General features: G+C 41.0%; 1 protein-coding gene across 3 annotated transcripts in view; it reads right to left on the bottom strand.

Moving 5' to 3' along the window:
• The window catches only part of LOC139770763 (protein madd-4-like), a 185012-nt gene that overhangs the window by 2601 nt on the left and 159161 nt on the right, over positions 1 to 23250 (bottom strand). Inside the window, exons 6-23 of one of the 3 annotated variants that reach the window (XM_071702932.1) lie at positions 22888 to 23029; positions 22379 to 22508; positions 19195 to 19297; positions 17754 to 17852; positions 9417 to 9558; positions 8647 to 8740; positions 6550 to 6938; positions 5605 to 5734; positions 4593 to 4803; positions 3829 to 4145; positions 3624 to 3751; positions 3371 to 3538; positions 2792 to 2952; positions 2504 to 2593; positions 1258 to 2368; positions 1095 to 1177; positions 283 to 669; positions 58 to 211 (exon numbers count right to left, since the gene is read on the bottom strand). In XM_071702932.1, coding sequence (XP_071559033.1) covers positions 58 to 211; positions 283 to 669; positions 1095 to 1177; positions 1258 to 2368; positions 2504 to 2593; positions 2792 to 2952; positions 3371 to 3538; positions 3624 to 3751; positions 3829 to 4145; positions 4593 to 4803; positions 5605 to 5734; positions 6550 to 6938; positions 8647 to 8740; positions 9417 to 9558; positions 17754 to 17852; positions 19195 to 19297; positions 22379 to 22508; positions 22888 to 23029 — 4039 coding nt within the window. The remainder of the gene's footprint in view (positions 1 to 57; positions 212 to 282; positions 670 to 1094; positions 1178 to 1257; positions 2369 to 2503; positions 2594 to 2791; positions 2953 to 3370; positions 3539 to 3623; positions 3752 to 3828; positions 4146 to 4592; positions 4804 to 5604; positions 5735 to 6549; positions 6939 to 8646; positions 8741 to 9416; positions 9559 to 17753; positions 17853 to 19194; positions 19298 to 22378; positions 22509 to 22887; positions 23030 to 23250) is intronic. The other 2 variants (XM_071702933.1, XM_071702934.1) reach the window with 2 other exon arrangements.

The raw sequence follows: 23250 nt of genomic DNA, 5'->3' as shown, positions 1-23250 counted from the left end.
CGGTTTGCATAAAGACTAAACCTTCAGATTTAGTATGTTTCTCTTGCAGAAACCTACCGGTAGATTGAGGACAAGGCGGACCTCTGCACGTTTTCATTACGGGAGGTCGTGGTATATCTCTACAAGCGTTCCCCGCTGGCTTCTTCGTACCGAACCAGACGCATTGTAAAATCCTATACTTGATACCATCTTCTTCGCAAGACGCAGTGCACTGTGCGAAACGTTTTATCTTAGCATAAGCGCCATCATTATCGTGTCGAATTTTTAAATCAGTTTATTTACCTCGGTCCACTCGCCGACCCTCCATACGCCTTTGCAGGCGTCGTTGTAACATTCCTGTCTTTGTAGCGGCCTCGTGGCTTCGTCGCACTTGCTCGGGTCCAACAGCGTGACATTCTCGCGACCGTTCTCCACGTCGTGCACCAAACGACAGCTAATATCCCGTTTCTGCATCGCCGTCTTCCAATTGAAGCATCTGGACGTTTCGCACGGGGTCCATTCCGTGGCGTGCCATTGAGGACACTTGCCCGTCCCGCAGGGTCTCACCTTTTGTGGTACCGGATACCCGGCGTCCTCGCACAGCGTCTGGCCGATGACCGTCCTCGGCGTAACCTGCGTGGAGTTGCCATCCGTTTTCGTCGATCGAACTGTACACTGTGCACCTCGCATCTATGGAAACGAATAATTCGTAATATAGTTATTTCGTCGAAATATTTTTAAAAATATATTTTGAAAATATATTTCTATATGAAATTGGATGAAAATTCTTTTAACTTTTAAATATCTTTGTTAGAATGTCGTGATCAGTATTTCTTTAATTTCTCTCATATGAATTAATATTGATAAAGTTTATAGCGTTTTAAATGATAGCAAGTAGATGAATGAATCATGATGAAGTAAATAAATGAATATACAATCAAATATCAACCAGACGTTCAAGTCTTCTAAAGTTTCTTATCGCTTCAAACAGTTCTTAGACAATTGCTTAACAATGATAATAATTATTTACAAAATATTCTTCTTTTGAATTAAGAATTGAAAGAATTGTAAATTTTCTAATTCAAGCTAATCACAGTTAGAAAAAATGGTCTTACCTGGAATCCACTTCCTCCGCAAGTTTGAGAGCACTTCGACCAATCGGTCGTAACCCATTCGAACACCAGAACATTATCCGCAGCTGCATTATAAGTCCTTCGTTTAATTATTGAACCGCTTAAACATTATCAAGACAATGTAAATTATCAAATACAATCTTACCTAATACAGCGAGTGATTCGACAGCGGGATCTTTTGTTGTATGAGTTGTATCGGCCTCTCCCGTTACGGTGGAGGTCAAAACGTTCGTAGGCTTATCTCCATCAGTTGAACGTTGCCCTTCTCTGAACACCTCTTTTAGATTGACTGAGAAGGCCTTTTCTATGAAGCCAGCGTGATCCTCTCGATTGCGAGATAAGTTTCTTACGTTCTCGTCAGGATTCTCCCCAACAACACTCGACCTCCGATCATTTATCAACGTCGAGTCTTCTCTCGCTCTATTTTCCAGATCTCTAGTAGTCGGAAATCGCGCGATTGTATAATCCGCCGTGTGATTTTCCACATACGGCACGATTTTCCGCTTATCCAACTCCTCCTCGAACGCGTCGCCGTACTCGATTGTCCTGTTCGCGTGGCTCAAACTACGATGATTCGACTCCGGTATCCTTAATCGATCTTCAAGACTTCTAGATACCATTGTGGAGGTGACGGTCGATAGATCTTCAGTTCTCAAGTTCCTATAAACGTCGTGATTGATGGATTTATCACTTTCGTCGGTAAAACTGTCTGCCTCCTTGAGAATTTCCTTTTTTGTGCTCGAATCTTCAACATAATACACGTCCATTCCGCCGTTTTGTGAAGATGTGACAGACTCTGTCGTGGCTCTACTTTGGACGTGACTTTTGGACGTGGTACTCCACTGATCTCTGTAGTCGTGCCTCGACTCTTGCCATTGTCGTTTCACATTTTTTAACGACTCCTCGATATAATCGATATCGGGCTTCGTGGTAAGCTTGGTATCAACTTTATCCATTATATCCGACTTGACGCCGTCGCCGTGCTGTAACCCGAATAGAGACTCGTCCAGATCGTAGGGATCGACATCGATAAATATCCGCTCCTCATCTGGACCGAAGGTCTCGTCCGGAATGGCTGTGTTACGATATAAATTGTCAAAACTATTCTCTACACTTTGATACGTGAAGTCGGCTTCCCTGTTAGACATTCTATGCTTCGTCGTCGCCGTCTTTTTATGTCCATCCTCGACAAATGGCGTGGAAACGGTCTTGCGACTATCACTCGTGGCTATTTCGCTGTGAAACGGCCAATAGGCCTGGCATAAAGCGCGTTAATATTTAACATTTAGATTTCATAGTACGTAAATCGTCGATAATTTAGCTACGGTGGCAGACAGACACAGGCCCGCGCGTTATGACTCCGTCAAGTTATTCACAAATTAATGTCTTACCTTCAGGCTCGATATCAAGTAGCTCAAGTGCGGTACAAGAGTAGAAGCACTTGATGGAGCAGGTGATTCCACGGATTCGTGATATCCCGGCTGATTGATAGTCAAATATCGAATAACCGACACCGAGGAAAGTTAGTCCAGGAGTGCAAAGCGAAATACAGAACCATCACCAGAGAATTAGTTTGACGAAATTCATGCACCATATCATTTGTTAAGCAATGTCAAGATACACGCAATGAATTATTGTAGCGAGAGACAATCTTGACAGTAGAGTGTTTTTTCGCGTACCTGGTTGAGAGAGGTAACAGTATGCTCTTTGTGCATCATCGTGGCGTCCGATGGAGTGGGACTGGTTTTCTGCTTCTTTTGATGCGGTTTTCTTGTTGGTTTGCTCGGAAACGCACGTTCATGGCTGAGGTCCTCACTATCAAAACGATTTCCGTAGGCTGCTACAAAAAAGAAACAAAGTTGCGTGTGAAGCTAAAATTATTAATTTAAAAAATTAATAATAACATTCATTATTTTTAAAATCTGAAATTGTAACCTTAGAATTTAAAAAATCTATTAGATTTTTTAAGTTCTAAAGCTAAAAGTGATTAATAACATCATTAGTTCTAAAGCTAAAAATCTTCAAAATCTGTTAGATTGTTAAAAATCTGAGATTACAACCTCAGATTTTAAAAATAATAGATATTAATTTTTTTAATAGAAAAAAATTTATTAAAAAGTTTGTAAAACTCTTGATTTATAAAATAATATTTCGAGGTTGAAACAAATTGAACCGCAGTTTCCTATATCTATATTTACAAATGAGAAATTCGTATAGGTAAACAATTTTTTCGATAAAAAAATACGTATTACGCTTACCTGCGTGATCAGTGTATGGACTTTCGCCAGAATTCGCCGGCGCAGAGTCGAGATTCGCGTTTCGTTGTAGGTGAACGGAATTGCCGAGTCGTAAATATTCCTCGCTACTTATCTGCTCTTTAGAGCGAAATTTCACTATCAACTGCGTCTCTGCGTGCGAATTTCCCGCTGAAAAAAAAAATTATCAGCTCATTTTTCATAGGAACATGTCGAAATACGGATAGGAGCGTGGCAGGCGAGACAGATCGCTTACCAATACAAGCGTAGACTCCCGAATCCGAGGTAGCTATATCGATTATCTTCAAAGCTCCCTTCCTACTGATCTTGTATTTTCTCGACTTTCGTATTTCCTTGTTGTCTTTCGTCCATATAATCTGCGCTCTGACAATGATATTGCATTTGTAATTATCTTCCCCGATTCGCAGCTGTACGAGATAGCATCGCGCGTCTGTACTTACTTGTCAAACTTTCGAACGGGACAGCGAATTTTGATAGAAGCCGTCCCTTGAAAAATCTGGGCGACTCCGCCAATTTTCAGGTCCACCTTCGCATTGATATCTGTTTGATTGTACGTCGTGTTCAAGGTGGTGATGATCGGTAGTGTGCTCGAACTTAAGTCCGAATCGTGGCAGGCTCTGGTGTTACAAGGTTTCTCGTTAGCTGGCTTTTGAGTCGGGCATTCGCGTTCTTCGCGACCCTGCTTGCGACCTTGCGCCATTATCTGCTCGCAAACTACATCTCGCTTCTTCACCCCGCCGCCGCACGTTTTCGAGCACTAAAATTATTCATTTAATTCAGGCCTCCTCGGAGAAGTTTAGAGAATTTTAGAGAGCACGCACTTTCTAAAGTACAATACACATACAAATTAAGTTATATACAGGATATATCGCTATCAGATACTTCAAATCCTGGAATTTCATGCGGACAGCTTTAGTATATACAAGCTTCATTGATAGAAAAATGTAAAAATTAATGAAAAAAAATTACTTTTGAATTTTCCAAAATGTTCATGCATAATTTCTCTGGGATAACTATCAAGTTTTACAATCTTTTTTCAAATCAAAATATACAAAAAGTTTTTGACTCTTTCGAGTGGATTCTTTCGTGTTATTTTAAAGTTTCGAATGAGAGAAATGATTTAAATCACTCCGCAGTTCGTGTGTAACAAAAAGCTTTTTCCGCCGAGATTGTTGAAGCCTCATACAAACGTGTACAAACATACCTTCCCCCATTCTCCCGTGCTCCATTTGACAGGACAATCCAGTACATTGCAGTATCGTCTGTCGGCGGGCGGTGGTTGCGGACACATGTAATTTGGAACGGGCACTGCTTTGCCGGTGCCGTGTGTCACCTCGTGGATACAGGTAACGTCACGTGTCTGTATACCAATACCGCAAGGGCTCATGCAAGTAGAGAATTCGCTATAATTCCACCTGCGGGCACAGACGATGACACATTTTGTCAAGAAAGATCGCGCAGGGAATTGCGTCGTAACATTAATTAAACTTTCCTCAATCGCGTTTCTATGACAAGTCACGAAATTGCACAGTAACATATCTTATAAACAATATAAACCGTATGATAAAAAATTATTCGTATTTTTAGTATTTAAATAGATAAGCCGATAAACAATTTCATGAATTCAAAAAATAAAACGAGCAATTTTTTCAAATATTTATCGTTTGTAACGTATTATTGTTCGCATTTAACAAAATATTCGTAAAATTGTGCCAGATGTTTTTTGTTGTTGAAAAGATTACATATTTAACGAGAAAAAATGCTTATTATGAGAAGGCATTAAAGTTGATATATTTAATAGTGTAAGTACTGTAAGTAAAGGGTCCCCAATTTACGACCCGGAAGCCGGATCCGGCCCCCGCGAAGTTTTATCCGGCCTGCCAAGAAATTTTGACGAATTTTGAGCTTTGGTTCTGCAGTTCTATTGTCGCTGCGTCGAAATTTTATAATATATAAGAATTTTAAAATAAAGATGTTTTGTTTTTATACGAGTTTCAAAAATAAAATTTATCCGGCTCTCTCTCTCCCCAGTCAAAGATTTAATACGGCCCTCTTGACGAAGAAGATTGAGAACCTCTAGTGTAAGTCATTAGAATATTATGGCAGTCCAAAGATACCTGGTGATTAGGCTAATCGAACATTACGTAACGCGCGGTATCTCAACATTTAGGCATTAAGCTGATCGATAACACGGAGTTATAGCGTTGCTGCTTTACCTCGGAGGACACGGATGGTCGTTACAGACTCGTATCCTCGCCTCCGGCTTCGTTTCCGCCGAGCATAAAAGCGGCATCACCGTTTTCCCGGTGTCGTCCCGCACGCAATTTATAATAAGATCTTGAACACCTAGAGAAGAGAGAAATATATGTAGATATATAAACACGCGCGCGATTCGCCATAAACGATAGATAATCCGTTCAGAGCATACGCTCGTCCCTTTGTATCGCGATAGTCGACACAGAGTAATCTTAATACGATTATATCTGAGCGCTGTTAATTGCACAATGACATCGGCACGATTTTGTCGGGCTAATTAAGAGCTACGTCAATGAATTAAATTCGTTTCGCTAATCCTATTCAATAAACGATTAATATTGGCTCTACACAGTACTCTCGTTTACAAATATCATGTCAAACATTGAAAAAAATAAATAGCAATGAGTTATTAAATCGTTCTACTTGTTCGAGATGCGCCTATAAATTAAACGTACGAAAAGAATGTTCCGAATAACAGATATAATGAAATGTAATACATATAATAAATATGATATAATAAGATATAATAAAAATGCATATGCTTTACTACAATAAAAATATAGTAGCGATTCTTTGATTCTATCTGAAAACTTAATAATTTAAACACACAAAATCTTGATGCGCAAAATTAAATCCTACTCGGGGGTAAGATATGAGAATTCGCGTATACTTTTAGAATTAATTCGATGATTTTTCAACATAAATGTTTATTAACGTAAAATTAATGCGTTCGCGACGAGCTTCAGCGGAAGCTATTCGTCATTTAAAATCCATATGTAACGGATTAAGAAACCTGAAATCCCGGACCGCCCGGGGTGGTGAAGCCCGGCCTCTTATCCGTCCGGTCCACCCCGGGTATATTATCAAAAGCAATCTTGGCGAACAATGGTCGTTCGATCCGTTACCTCCTAAGCAAGTTGCGCTGCAGGGGGTGTAGCCAGTTTCCTTCCACGAGTACGTAGTTTGCACGTCGCTACCCGGGGCGACCTTGATACCGCTGTCGTAGCCGCCTCCGCCGGAACTACCGGACGATGATCTACTGTACGAGTCGGTCAGGCTCGACTCGGCGTATCCGCTCGTGTCGCCGATCCTGTAGGATAGGCTGTTCTCCAGCAAACCGCACGGCTCCATCGTGCACTTCTCCGTCTCGACCGGCTTCGGGCCGGAGCACTGGCTGTCCGGCAGTTTGGCGATGGTTTGGCTGAACTCGAGGAATATCTTGCAGCGCACTTCCCTGTGCCTGACGCCCTCGCCGCAGGTAACGCTGCAGGGGGACCATTCCTCGGCGATAAACCTGAAAACCGAGGTCGCGATTGAATATATCCCGGAATTCGCGTAAGATAATACGATGGGCGGACGCGAGCTCGTCCGGAAACTCCGGTAACTGGGATTTTGGGTCACCAGAAAGATGAAAAATGCGATGGACGCCTAAGATTTGATCATCCATTTTCGGTATGAGCACTTGAGAGAGATTTAAAGCGTATAAATTATTCTTTATAAATATATGACTATAAAAAGGTCTAAATCTCTTTCTGTGAAAAAAAGATATCTTCGTGTGAATGATATAATCCAAATTTAAATTTTATAAAATTGGAAATGCATATGTTTATTTATTGTGTGTGTGTGTGTTAATTCATAAGTAAGTTTCGCTATGCATAATTACTGAATCATTTCCTCTGAGAAACTAATAGTATCCACGATATTTAATTATTTTATCTATTGCAAGTAATTAAGAATCACTTACGAATCAATACTTATCCTGTTATAACGTTTTTTAAATATAAACATTCAGTTTGTTAAGTAAAACGGAACTTATTCATGATCTATCTAATACAATAAATATATTTAATAGTAAATAATTTAGGTGGCTTTTTAAATACAAAAATTTATGATATCACTGGTACTCATAAATATGTATACAGATTTTATTACAAGATTTAATATGTTCATTCATACTAAAAATACTGAAATAAAAAAAAGACTATCATGACTATGTGTAAGTGAGCGCAATTAAACTTTTGTGTCCTCGTTTATCCTCATATAAAATAAATCTGTGACAGATGAAATCGGATTGTGATAACGAAAAAGTAGAATAACGCGTTATGGACGCGTACGGGGGAGAATTGTCAGATAGTAGGTGCCATATAGAGAGAAAGTTATAAACGCTGACTGAAGGGAATCTAGGTCTAACATCTTATGGAATTTCGCTACGGTGGTAATGGCTGTTCCAAAGCCGCTGCCATTGTTCTCGAATTGCGATCGATGTTACATATCCCGCGAGGATTGTAGCGAAACGGAAAGTTTATACGAGCCGAGAACTTGATGAATTAATCGTTTGGTGGCTGCCCCGCGGACTACCTAAATTGGATTTTAAATTAGATCAAACAAGATAGTTATTTGTTTCTTCACATTTTCCATAGGTTACATTGAAAAATAAAATAAGAGTATAGTTATCTATTTATAATCAGCAAGATAAATTCGCGTAACGCTATTTAGTGACGCTATTTCGATCATAAGTAAATTATCTTATATCAACGTATATCTCATAGATGTTATTATTGACTAATGCTATTATTAAGACATTCAATTCTTAATTTACCAGAAAAACTTAAAAAAAAAAGATATAATTTTACATCAATGTGAAGATCAATTTAGATCACCCCTAATTCGAGATAAATTCATTAATAATTTGATGTTCTAAATTAGAATTATATAACAATAACTAAGAGAAACTTATGTATATAATTGTTGCACTTCAATTTAACTATAGTTACTATCTATATGATTAAATCATTTCCGTCTAATTTTTTTATTTTTGTATATCCGATTGGTTTATTGTTATATTAAATTATCGTTACATCAGATTGTACAGAGCAGTTATTTAAAATGGGATTAACAAGATCTGTAATGTCGACACATTGCAAAACATTCGAGTAAGTTAAAGATACTAATAATAAATATAGACAGTATACATGTATTACAAGATGTATGAGAGTACTTACGTCGATTCGGAAGGTATCGGTTGGTCCATCAATTTCTCTGACACTGGGGATAGCGGATATGGTTGCACTAGGGGCTGTGTCATACCGTCTCCATCTAAATAACATTTCGTATGCCATCTCATTTTCTATGCATATTCCTTGAGAACGCGCGATAACGTCTTTCAATAATTTCTTGAGCTTGGCTTGACTTTATAATTTGCTTGACTTGGCTTCTTACGTTCTTTTCGTACAATGAAAGACATCTAATCTTACGAGAAAGTTTCCGCAATCCGCGAAAATAAAAAAAAATTTGCAATTTTGCAGAAATGTAACGCATGTGAATCTAATCACATAGCTATTTTTTTATTTTGTTAACAAAACGATATAATAAATATATACAAAATTTCATGGTTTTTTAAAGTATAATAAAAAATGTCAATAAAAAAATATTGATACTGAAACTCTCTGGAAATTAGTATTCCATTCCACGGAAACATAAGTGAAAACTAAAGGCTTAAAATCTGTTTATCTCGAAGTATAAGAAACCTAAAGAAGGGTTAAAAATATATGCCCTTTTCATAAATCATATTTAATAGATAAGAGCACTGGCAAACGTTTTTTAAGTTAGTTACACGACTTCTTAACAGCTTGGGGTCCGAACCATAAACATACAGATATATCTCTAATTTCGTGTAATCAGCTTTCATATCGCGTATGAATTTTCAAATCGTCGCTTAAAGGACGTTAAATTGCTGTTCGATCCAATACGAGTTCAGACATAACGCAATTACATATGGGACATGCGACGTTCGTCTTGCATTCCTGCTCGGTATGAGGGCGTTCCGCGGGGTCGCAGTCCCTGGAGATGGCACCAACACCGTCTCTGCATTCGATCGTCCTCGTCCGTATTCCGGTGCCACAGGTCACGGAGCACTGCATAAATAAAAAGTTAAAATGCACACTTCGCGTAGAATTGTAATAAGATGCAATGTGGACCGATAAAAAGCGAGGAATAATGCACGCGGCTTATGAAAATTGTAGTAGAGAAATTCACACTTAAAGAGATCAGTTGTATGTTAAACAATCACGTTTATTTTTGAATGGATTGAAATAATTAATAACATAATAGTATAAAATATGTAATAGATATAATATATAATGTAATTGTAATTTAATGATATGAATCATGTGAGTGATTTAATGATACGAGTTTACATTGTTCACGCGCGCGAAGACAATATAAACATGAGATATTTCCATTTTGTATATTCTGTTGGTCCATTTAAATCCTTTTCTTATCAATATTTTCCTTGTAATTTAATAAAAAGCAAAAGATAGTTAAAGAAGTTTTATAACTTGTAATTTGTTTTCTGCGATTTAGTGAGAAAACAAGGTAAGGAAAAAGTCCGTTTGACAAGGATAAATCAGAGGGACGAAATTCGAAACTGCGTTTTACTCCGAAAGTAAGGAAAGATGCAATCGAAACTACCCGCGGCGCATTAACGACGTGGCAACTTCGCATAAAACACCACATTCCAAGGTGGATTAATGCCGAGGCGCGGTCTAATTTAAAATTCCGGATTGCCATTTTCGGTTCTCATTTCAGTAAAGTCGAAAAGTCTCGTTCGAGGCATATTGTGTCCTCGAAGTTTCTCGCTCGCGATGAGATCTGCAAAGAGAGGCGAGGAAGGAATAAAAGGAAAGTATCGAGAGAGAGATGGATGTAAGAAAAGCAATCTAAGAGAGAGAGAGAAAGAGAGAGAGAGAGAGAGAGAGAGAGAGAGAGAGAGAGAGAGAGAGAGAGAGAGAGAGAGAGAGAGAGAGAGAGAGAGAGAGAGAGAGAGAGAGAGAGAGAGAGAGAGAGAGAGAGAGAGAGAGAGAGATGGGGGGACGGAAGGAGGAAGGAAGAGATGTAGAAGAGAAAGACAATGAAGAAGGAGCTTGAACGTGAGAGCTATCGTTCAGGAAGGTGGAAAGGTGACACGAAAGGAAAAGCGGAAACCTACTCGACTTAGGTACCGCACTCTTTCCTCCGTCTCCCTTTATCCCGTTCCTCATTCTGGGTTCTTCACCTTTCTTCATCCTACATCTCCCTCCGTCTGTCTTTGCTTTTCACGGTCGGAGCTATATAACTCGGAAAGAGTCTCGATAGCGAGGGGGGAGAGTGCTTTAAGGAGCCTTGTGCTTTCAGTTCAATATTTGCATGGCTCCTGGGTGCTCACAAAAGAGAGAAATCTATCAATTCCTGTCTTCTAGCGGCGCTACCCGGGCTACCCCCCGCGTCCCGCAGCTTCGGATGAAATCATTATCGTGCCACGCTGACGGGCGCGCGCGCGCGAGAGCCTTTATGTATCGCTATCAGAAAGAGCACCATTCCGTGATGCTGTTCGGTTTTCGAGAGCGGACGGGCACGGACTGTATTGTGTATCGATCAGAAATGAAGCGCCGTAAATCATGGGCCGCGCACACTTTTACGTGCACATGACTGGGAAAATTTACTCGCTTTACCTGGTATTCTACATTCATTGGTCTGTGTGCGAATGAACGTAATGGGATAGCGATTCGTTATTCGCACAAGACAAACAACGTTCTTCGAAAGATAGAGATATATGATGCGCCGCGATGCATTTATACTAATCATGCAAATATGCTCATTGTACACATCGGCCAAGACCTCATGATTTTAAATAAGCGTTAATTTATCTATTTATAAGAGAGTCTATGTTTATTAAAAATATAAACATTTTTGTGTTAGAGTTTTCTTACTATAGGCAAATTTGATTATTGTAGTATATTAAAATTTTACGAATGTAATATTTTTAATGAAACAATATCATAATTAACTTGAATAAGATTTTACTATTGCCTGATACTTTCTGGAATTTAAAAAAAATTTATTATTCAAACAGGTTGAGGAAGAAATGAGAAACTTGAAAAGAGCTCATACATGAAACAATCTAATATTAGTATCGTAGTACATGATCAGTGAAATATTGCGTCTTACGCGCGACGGATACCGCAATAAATACACATCTAGTGCAACGGGCCGCATTTAGCGACCTCATGAATAAAGCATGACGTCTACATTCCGCAGGGAAGTTGCGGAGATTTTTCCTTTCACGTATCTGCCAAGAAACTTTAGTTCGCTCAAGAGACGGAAGCGTTCACGAAAACTCGTACGAACGCCATTCTTTACTGTTATCTTCCTGGACGTTCATCGTCATGTTCTTATTTATGCAACAAGATTGCATTCTCGAGGATCATGAGAGGCTATTTTACCCCGGAGCGGGAATTCGCAATGCGTAATGGACGCGAATGGTTTACAATTCGTCGAGATCTTCCAACACAGAAATTTGTCACCGAGAACAAAAATCTTTCCCCGACATCTTTTCAAACTTCCGACACTTCCATATCCGGGTCTTATTAAACTTTTTCTATATTTCATGATGATTAAAAACATTATCTATATGTATCTACAAATATAATCTCAGTAATTTAACGCGCAAAGTGGGCGATCTTGGAAAAATTATAACGCTTATTTAATACGGACAACTGATGGACAATTTGGAAAATAACAAAGACACTTTGACCTCGATCCTCGAACTGAATCATTTCGTGCAAAAGCACCGTGATTCAAGGGCCGAAAGGTGCAACCAACCGTCTGGAGTTGGACGAATTCCAACTAGATAAGTACCGCACGTTGTCAGACATGTAAAGACGCGCGACACTTTTATTGCGGAATAAATTTGAATAACATTCTGAGAAAGTGAAAAATGTTTGATGGGGATTCTCAAAGTATATCTTTACGGCGGCGGCGGCAGTTCGTTTCGTGTGTCAAAGCGTCCGGCAGCACAATCGTCGTAAAGTTCGACGTGTAATCCACGGCCCAGGTTTGTTACAAGATAAAATACGAGGTAGGCATGTGTAACTTTCAGAACGTTCTAATTTTCGACGAGGTTTTCTTTCAATTTGAAAATCGCGTTGCTATTGGTTATTTCACGGAGCAAACTTTGGGGCAATCAGAGCGACTCTTGGGAGGGAACTAACGGCACGACGATTCGTACAATGAAAATTCTGGAAAGCTTCCAGGCAGTGTATCGATTTTCGGAAGAGGAGGAGGGCGTAAGTGTCTATCTCGACAAGAAACTGGACCAGAGAGAAAGAGAGAGAGAGAGAGAGAGAAAGCGGTCTGTCGAACGTTGTGCCAGAAAACTTGCATAGGTAGATGTCAGCGACCCGTTCGAATATGAGGCAATATGTACCGCATAGGTATATACACTGCGTACAATACGTGCCCGTTTCAACTGCATGCGTTCGCACGCAGGCTGCGACGAAACATTGGTAAACGAAACATGTATGTGCGTTCCGGTTACCGCTGCATAAATTTATCCCGAGCTCCCTATGTTTTATGCAGACGTTTTATGATAACTCTGGCACATCTGCTCTCTATAGATCTTTCCTTGAATGTATCTCATAATCTGGTTGGTTACATTTCGCGGTTGATAGACGCGAAAATATTACTTTTTCATTCTTTTCAATTAAAACAATGTTAATTCTAATTTTCAAGTCAAAGCAGGGAAAATTTGTGCAGCTCGCTCGCGGAAACAGATCTAATTTCGGATAGATTATTCCAGTTGCTAATCTAATTTTATCCTAAATCAGATCGATTCTCTTCTTAAACGCATTTATATTTTTATGCCCCCCTACATTTATGATGAATGAAAATGAACACGAAAAATACGTTCGTATCGAGAGAAAAGAAAAGAGCAAAAGTAAGTTCTAGCAAACACACAAGTGACAGGAACAGAATAGAAAAAAGGTATTTTTGGACCTCTTCTTACAATTAATTAATTTAATTCTCTCATGTCGTTACCAGAACAATTCAAAATTATCTGACGAAGCAGAAGTATTTGCAATTCCGTTACTGACCGCCAACACGATAGGCGTGTATTAAATCTCGAGCGTGCCGAAATCAAAGTTCTGGAATGCCTCCAGAAACTATCTCGATTTTCGGTCAGTCGAAGGTATACAAGAAACCACGTCCGAACATCGTGCCAGGGACCGAAAGCGCTGAAAACGCTCCGCGGGCGCCGCGGAGTCGTTGCATTGGTAACGCATCGTGCTGCAGCGCAGCCCCCCCGATATCTGAATCGCATTCGTTACGAAAGATCCGAGGTGATGTGCAAAGCGTTAGCGCGCTTTCGGAGACGGTATTCGAATTCGCTTTCGGATGCGAGCTGCAACGACGTTGACCCTGCCGCGATGCGACGATCATATCGACGAGGGTCGTCGATCGAGCCGTCGATCGCGAGCGTGTGTATACCTACATATGTATACTATTCACATACGCTGCAAGTGCACGTGCGCATGTTTCGCAAGTAACTTCATTGAGCCACGTGAGCTTTTTCTCGGCAAAACGTTATATGGCTTCCGTTTCCGTTTTTTTCTCTCTCTCACTTCGTTTCCGTTTTTTTCTCTTTCACTCGTTTCCTCGCGCACGCTCCTCTCCGTTTTCTTCATCTCCGTCCCTTTTCGAGGCCACGCTCGAAGATATAGCTCCTCGAAGAAATGCTTGCCGGCAAATGTGCGTTACCTGTTATATTGTCTTTCTCGAAAGTGGTAATTTTATTTTATCCGCGTAACCCAGAATTTAAAGGGCGACGAACTATGACGGAGAATAATATGGAAAAGAGGATTTATCGACTTGTTTCCTTTTTCCCCTCGTTTCTCCGTATTACGACGTTGATGTATAAAACAAGGAATTGTTCGTGTAATTGTGCCACGCACTTTTCTCATCCTGCAAGAAATGCCGCTGCTCGTTTCTCGCAATCGCTCTTAAAAGAAAGCGATATCTTACTTCTTACTGCGCAAATAATGCAGTAAGAAAGATTTATCTCTCTATTAAGTAAATTAAATAAGATAATAATTTCTCTTGTATACAATAATAATAGCTTAAATTATTCTGAAGCATTCGCGAATTGTTCGTGTATCCGGAACGAGTATTTTCAGGGAAGAATATGTAATCTTCCATCTATTTATATCTCTCCATCTATCACAGTATCTCAATTTTCTCCTTCAAGCCGGTAAGAAAGCTCTTCACACCGGTACAGCGTCTCCCTTCTTTTCCCGTTAAGTTCGGCTTTGCTATGGAAAGAAGGGCAACGCGGTTGCCTTTCACCAGGCCAGCCGAGGATTTTGATGGAACGGGGTGGGTCGGAAAAGAGCTGGGGGAGGGAAAAGAGAGCGAGGAGCGCGGGGAGGCAGTTGTTTGGAGACTAAATTGTCCTGTTTGATGTTGGTGTCTGATGTGGCCTGAAGCATCCTCAAAGAACTCCGCGTGGAAGAATATGGCTGGCCGCGGGCTTGGGCGATGCCGATGGTAGCTCGGAGAAGACGTTTCGCGCGCGGAGAAAGAGAGACGACGAGCCTCGCGTATATGCTCCCCTTACTCACGCGGTTTAGACGTAATTCGTATACACGGTAGGAGGCAGGGCAGTTTACAGTCTGGCTCCATTTTCACGCCATATCCCTGAGCCAAGAAACGTTACCGCATTCTCTTTCATACCGCTGCCTGGTAGAGGGATTCTCCACCGCGACGGTCGATGTTCCGCTCGGGCGATTCGCGATTCCTCGGCTTCGAGGAAATCCGATTTAGTCGTCGGGCGGACGACGCGCGGCACGGCGCGCGGCAGCGCGAATGAGAGTGCCGTTTTATCCACGTGCTCGTCTGCCGCTCGATACAATCATCTGTGTTTGAAAAAGAGCAAATGCTTTCTCTTTCTGTCCGCGCGGAGCAAAAGTACGGAGCCTGTTATTGAGTCATGATGCTCCTTTTGAGAGCATCTTGAACGTATATTACAGCCGTTCCTGCCGAGCTAATAATTTTTCTAGTGCATGCTGATATTAATGTGTATTTTACAGATATTTCGTCTGTACTTTACGAGAATTTGAAAGATGGTATCTCTGACTTGGATTAAAGCAAACCGAACGTGAGAATTTATTTAATACAATTTAATATAGTGTATATTATTAGTTTTAACACCCACGTAACGCCATGTATATTTGTTTTAAACGTTATAGAAGAAAATAAAAATGTGCAGCGCGAAATGTATGTAAAATTCGCAGAACTCGGTTTCCATTTATTTAGACGAGGGATCCATGCGCTACAAGTGGAAACTTTCAGCGTGTCGGTAAAGGATTAAAATATATTTTAACGAAGGCATCTCTCTGACGCGTAAAGCGGTAGAAACAAACAAATTGCCTTAATCAAGAATGAGAAATTTATCGCATTCCGTGTTACGCAAACGAGTTGTTTGCTCAAAATTAAACGTAAACTAGATTATATTTGCGAGTTGATCCATAATTCACGCTTGAATAACATACTTAAATCCGATTCCATTCGGATCCAATTCGCATGTTGTTCCGTGATTTTTAGCAAGTATAATTAAATATCAAAAATTATATCGCAGATTTATTAAGAGATTACGTTGCCGTAATTAGTGACTATTTTGTTAAAAAGACGGATTTAAACAATGCAAGCGTACAACTAATAGTACAAATATTTTGATCTCTTGTAATTCCTTGAATAGCTTTAGAAGCAACCTAAAGTCATTATGCGGAATAAGAACGAATAATTAAGTTTTCTCTTAATGTTTAATTTAAACCGAAGAAGAATGGGGTTTATTAATATGTTAGGCGATTTATTCTACTTATAAGAGAAAGAAAAATAGATTGTTCAAGCAATAAATCGTTAATCGATCCAATGCGAACAGTAAAAGAATCAAGTATAAGAAAAGTATCAAATCTGACGTCTTTTGTACAAATTAACTTCCGCTATCTCTATCAATGGAAAATCTCTACGAGCGTCATCCTCGTCGGACGCAACTTTATCTACCACTAGCCAGTCCGTCGTCCATGTGCAATTACGACGGTTATACACACGTCCTTTCGAGAAAATCGCGTTCTCTCCGTGGAGAAACGGAGATACGTGGACACGAAATCGCGATTGCGGCAAGAGAAGGGTCGCGTTCTCGTGTAATTCGCGTTGACGTATCCATCGCCACAAGCGCGCATCGTGCAAATCGCGCGCAGTTGTTAATTTGCTTTATACCCTTAAACGGCCACGGTACGTTGTAACTTGTCGAAAAGGGCAACGGATGGAAACAGAGTTTTATAATTAGAGGCTTCCTTGTCGCGCGCGTTTATGCCCCAAACGTGTAATAACGCCGCAATCTGGATTCACAGATAAATTAACGCGTGCTTTGAGTAATGCGCGCACCGCTGTGATTATTTGAGAAACCTTTAATCTGCTAATTGTTAGATCTTCGAATGCATCAGTATATATTCAAGCTAAATCCACTGATCTTAGTGGTTTCATCATTATTAGTTAAAGTTATTTCTATCTATTGCTACTTTTAGAAAAATCGATAAATAATCAGATTAAAGCCGAAATAAATCTACTTCAACCAGTCAGCAATTAAGCGTATTTAATTAGAATATTCTGACACTTTTTTTAACCATTAAAAGTTGTTATTGAAATCGCACACAGTATCGATAATTATGATCTCTTTCCCTCTATCTAAAGATTAAAGGAACAGATTGTAAAAATTGTTTGAAAGTCAAATAATTAAAGAAGACAAAATCACGAGATCAATTTATGAAAATCTTACATTAATTTAGCATCTAACGTCTTTGATAGGTAATAAATGATCAGACAAGTGCGGTAAATTTAAAAGCACAACTTTGCCAGGCACAAGTTATTCGAATCGGTCATTTCGTACGCGTAACAACCTAGTAACATTTACGCGGAGGGTAAAGGGAGCGTGCAAATCGTGCACAACCATTAACCCTGTTTCCATCTGGGCAGTACGTTTTGCAGTAAAACTCGTAGTTGAGATAGCAAGCTGTGCCGTGCTCTCCGCACGTGTGTGAGTACGTGCACACGGGTGGATAGGTGCGTGTAGTGTGTTTGTGCGCTTGCGACTGGACCCTGCACGAGTGCACCTAAATCCGTGATTGTGGCGAGAAGGCTTAACGTTTTCGCTCTTAAATGATACGAGCGGGACAACGCCGTGTCTCCGCTTGTATTCCAGCGCGTTTTACTCGCGTAGAATCGTATGCACTCTCACCTCGCTCCATTTATCGGTCTCCCACATCGGGCAGGACACGGTGTTGCAGGTCTCCTGAATGCGCGGTTTGTGCGTGCTGCTACACTTGTGGTCGGGCAGCTGTAACGAAAAGGATTTAATATTATTATTAAAATTTAATATATTATCGCTACAATTTTAATAATTAGATGTGAGACTTAATACAAGTGTACAAAAGTAAAATATCAGAAAACACAGAAATGAGATATTTCTCGTTGCGAATATTATACGGCGAGGTATCGACAATTACAGAATTATTCATAAGTCTTTATGAATTAATAAAAATGAGAATTCAATCGTATCTCAGAAATTTAATTTCGCAGATCATCAAGATATTTGTCGCTAATATAAAAAAAAAAAAAAAAATGTAACAGAAAAGTTTCGTTAGGGAAAAGTCAGTCGTAAATATTCTGCATAAATTCTCGAAAGATGTCTGAAGCTGTAGGCTGCGTAGGACGTCCTGCATGTATGAAAAATGAACGTACACCGCCTACGTACGTTATGTACGTGTGCGTGAAAGCTGTCGGACGGGGGAGGTTTTACGCGGTGAGCGACGACGTGTACTCGCGAGGAGAGCAAGCTCCTCGAGTTTAAACGAACCGAACTGGGTTAGGGATCGTGGGATCTTCTTCCGTAGACCGTCGAGAAGCGGGACAGGGCTGCGTATGTAAATGCGACTCGCAGACAAGTACGAAAGTACGGCATAAAATTCCCTGAGATGAGAGGAATGGTTAACGTTCCGTCCGCGCGGAAGCGCGACGGAATTACGGCCGTGTCTAACGTCAGTGGCGAAATGTGAAAAATGTGGCGTTTTATCGTGTGCACGCGTAACGCTGATTCCGTCGCGCCTGGCAGATTTATTCCAGAAAGATTTATTTGTCTTTACACCGTAAAAAGCGTCGACACCCTCTCTGGGGGGTGGGCAGACGCAAACACACCCCACGGGATTTTCGAAACCGAGTTACCGTCGGCATGACTGTATTGATTTCTCGTATCGGACAAATATGTATAAACAATTTAATTATGATATCTCAAGCTTTGAGCGCTTTGCATGAATAACGTTTATGAGAAGTCTCATCCCTCTCTCCCGATAATAGATTCTTTAATAATTAGGGAGAAGAGATGGATATATATAAAATTAATAGTACATTCATTGATTGAAATAATAAAGAGCAACAACAACGGTGTAAATAACAGTTTGTTAAATTCAAGACAAATGCCAATAATATCGACAGCTAGGACTATTCTACAATGTGAAATGTTGAAACACGGTTGAAATTCGAGCGTAGCTGTACGTTTCATTTCGCGTTATTAAGAGATAAGTAATATCTCGAACTCCATCGAGATCATCATAGAGTCTAGGAGAAAACTCGACTAAACGAAAACTTCATTATTGAAGAGCCTTTCTCTCTCTCGGATTTACCTTCGTGGTTTCGTTCCCGTTCTCCTCGGTACAGAAGACGGACCTCGTACGCGAACCGCCGCCGCAGCTCGCGCTGCACGCACTCCATTCTCCGTTCATCCACCTGAAAAGATTGAGAAAGGAAGTTCGCTCAAGGTGTGCATATCACCAGGAATATCTTATAACGAGATTAAGTTTGTTACGAAGTTACGCGGCCGCATTCGCAAAATTGCGCGTGCTAATGATTAACATTCCACCTTCGTCGGTGGAGGAAAAAAAAAACACGACTGCACGGCAACGGTCCTTACGGTTATTTAAAGTCGGTGTAAAAAATGAACGTGCCGCGTCAACGTCGGCGGATGTAAAGTTTATGATCCGGGGATGGCGACATGCTGCTTGAAACGCGCGCGCGCGTTTAAAATGCGGCGGGCGCTCTCATCGATACGTTTCTCGTTCTTTTACATCGGTGGATACGTTCATTTTTCACGTTCGGTACCCGTGGGTTGTCGAGTTCCAAAACATGAAATAGAACCTCGCATGCGGCACTGCCAAAATCTCGCCGCCGCACTCGCTCCCTCCATTTTCCATTCGTAACAATGCGGAATTGTTCATTCCGTAATACGACACAATGTTTGCGTCAGTTATACACGCTGAACGTGAAGGGTAACGCGGCGAAACTTCAAACACGTATGTAAAATAAAATAGTCCCTCCAAGACGTGTACATTTTCTATTTCAATGTGAAAATAATCATCCCGAAAGATGTTTTATATCAATCTCACTTTTTCCACAAATAACGCATTTCGCGCGTTTCTTTTATCTCGTTGGAAGCTTTTTCGATTTACGACGTTGTGAAAATTTCCGCAGTATCATTCATCGAATAAATGGTAGAAATAGCTTCGCTTTTTTGACGGTGGATATTTTGATTCTAAAATGCCAAAGCGTTTCTCTATTAAAACTCATGACTGATATCTTTGATAGTTTCCCAGCCTCAACATATCGGCGGGAGAGAAGATACCGATTTGCTGGGCATTTACCAAGTAATCCGGGTGGAGTGCCTTCCATCGACGTAACGGGCTTTTTATGAAACTGTCAAAGTCACTCTCGGCATTTTTCATGCACGACGCCGTAAAAATGTTCCGTGTACGAGCGATTGCGCTAAATGACAAAGTGAAACGGTAAACTCTCTCGCCCATGTCTCTGGGTTTACGTAGCGGGATATCGATCATCGATTATACCGCCGACCTTGCCGATCTCGCCGAGCCTCGACATTCTTTCCGCGTGATCTTCAAAGTCATCTTTGATGCGTTCAATTTCCGGTGGCAAAGCCGCGCACGCATTAGATATAAGGCTGTTCGGTGGAGAAGCCACGAACGCCAAGTGATCCCCGAGATTCGAAATTAATTACCGTCAGTCTTTTCAATTTTCCTCCCCTTACGCGTGTCTGTTCCCCAAAATTGCACCCGACGACGGACTACCGTGTCGTGTCAACGCGCTACTTTTGACTTAATTTATAATATGTTAAGATCCGTTCACGGCCTAACACGTGTTACCAATATCCGCGATGAATTCATAATGTATATATGTGTCAACATGGCTATATCTTGCGGATTTTCCCCGATAAGCCATCTACCGTAGTGCTTGCTTATGAAACTCATTATAAAACACGTCTCTCTTGCCTGCGTCTTTTAATATAAACATAAATTATACCATGCATTATCGCAAGTATCGTAATACCAAGAACAAAACCAAGAATTCATTATAATTATTATTTCTGTAATATATTTTTCTATAATATACGAGATCTGAGCTATCGCTATCTCCCGCTTGAATGCCAGCTAGATAGACAATTGAATTTTGATAAGCATTCATGATTCGCGGTCGGATGTATATAGAGATCGCTTAAGCCTCAGCGGTAAATAACCAGGGGATAAGTCGTAATGTGCGATTAAATCATAACTTCCGGATTGCTACCTCAAAGCCGTGCGGTTGCGGCTTTTCGCGGCGGTCGGAGTTCCGTTCCTCTCTGGGGAGGGAAAGGTGGGCCCGTTTAGTCGGTTTCAGTCGAACTAAATTCAAACTAAACTCGCGGCCACTCCAATCAAGCATTGACCGATTCGCAGCCGTTGACCGATTCGCTGCGCGATCGATGCCGCGCTGCTAATTTATCAACGGAAACGGCTCGACGGTAATCGCGGGTCCGCGATAATCGTCTTGTCGCGCTACAGTCGCCCATCTTGATCGTATAAACGATACGATCCGATTAGTGACACTGTCGTCGCAGGCACGCGCGTATCCCCAAACCGGCAATTTTCTCGCGTTCTCGCCGATCGATTGATCGAGTGACGTGAGATAGATCGAGTGAGATATATTACAGCGCGCGCGAGAACCGTCCGCTCGACGAAACGAGCTAATACGTCTCCCAAACGCAATTTTACCACGTGCAACTGGCGCCTATTACATAGCACGATTTCTACTAATTTCTCGCCGAGTAAAAGCTCGCGATCTGACCGTTTAAAAAACACAGCGTTCTCCATTACTTTGCTTTTGGTCGCAACCCAAAAGCAAATCGTTTGCGGAACAGCGGCAAAAGACAATCGGCAAGGGTTGGTCGATCGTCCCGCCGAATATCGAGCCGTGAATTCGAACACAAAGAAGAGAGATTCTGTATACCGGACGGTAAACTTTCGACTCCACGACTTCCATCCATAGTGTCCGCTGGATCCAGAGAGAGAATAGTTTGCGGGAGTTTTTGTCCGGGAGTCCCCGTCGACTCGCGGCGCAGTATCTCGTCGTTGGTCGGACGATTTCCATCGCGAAAACTCGCTTTAAATCGCAGTCCCGCAACCCTTCCGCGAAACGGAAGAGAAATATTGTTGCAGGAACAAAGATCGCTCGCATACCGAGTACCACTCCTCAATTTCTTGCTCGCTCCTCGCTTACTTTCTTGAAAATCCCGAGATATCGTACGAGAAATGCGATTTGTTCGCGAGTTAATGCGAGATATGGAGTAATATTTTCTACATAAACGGGAATGGATATTTTATTGTTCGGCGGGCGAAATCGCGCGCGTGCAGTTCGCGGGTTGAGGCACCTATAATATCTACCTCTCAATTGTACACGCGAGTGTGGCCTGACGTTTCTTTGACGTATAGAACGTGCATGCAGTTCTACCGTAGATAGTTTAGTCTGTCCGAAAGTACTCACTTCGTTGTGCAAGGGTGCGTGTTGCACGGCATTACGGGCTTCACCGAAGGTCTGCTGTTTGCATCGCAATAGCTGTCCTCCACGACGCTCTCGTCGGCCGATTTGCACACCGCCATCCCTATCTTGAAACCTATTAGCGCAAAAACGTGACCGGCAAATTAGCCCTCCAATTTGATGGCGAACGTTCATGCAAATAATGCTCGTGAATTTCACTCGTTATCTTCTTGTTCAACGACGTGCCTTTTTTTTTAGCTCTTGAAACAGTTACATGACATACATTTGGGAATTATTGAATATAATAAAAAAAAATCTCAAAAGTATGAGAAATACTCCTCGAATTATAAGAATCACAGTTTGATATATCTTTATGTATAAATTAAATAAATATATGGATACTTCGGAGATGATACCTTCGAAAATCGATAAACTTTCGCATAACATTGAGTTACTTTGTTCGTGTAATTGTTTGCATAGGGAAATATGGCTAAATTAATTCAGTAATTACCGACCTCCACCGCAGGACTTGGAACAGGCGGATATCGATTCCAAACTCCAGGAGTATCGCGATTGGCAGCTTGATCCATTCCCTCCGCACACGCCACACGCATCTGTGTTCTTGTTGCTACCAACTCGAAGGTCGCAACCAACCTTCTGCAACAGAAATCCACGCTCGATTAATGAAACACGTCTTCCATATAATGGGTTTCAGCCGCGGTTGTCGTTATTACTTCCTAACACATTGCCAGAGACAAATAATCTTGCCTTAAAGAATCGTTAGGAACACGTTTATTTCTGTTCTGCCATTTTGTGATTCGTCATTGATAAAAGAGTGATGATAATGGCAATTGAAAATGTTGCTGGCATTTTAAGTA

The sequence above is a fragment of the Temnothorax nylanderi genome, unplaced genomic scaffold (genome assembly GCF_030848795.1).
Source record: "Temnothorax nylanderi isolate EJ_2023f unplaced genomic scaffold, tnyl_v1.0 TNYL_tig0032_pilon, whole genome shotgun sequence".
Lineage (NCBI taxonomy): Eukaryota > Metazoa > Arthropoda > Insecta > Hymenoptera > Formicidae > Temnothorax > Temnothorax nylanderi.
Note: the sequence above shows the minus strand (reverse complement) of the source record. Positions and strands in the feature narration are given on the sequence as shown.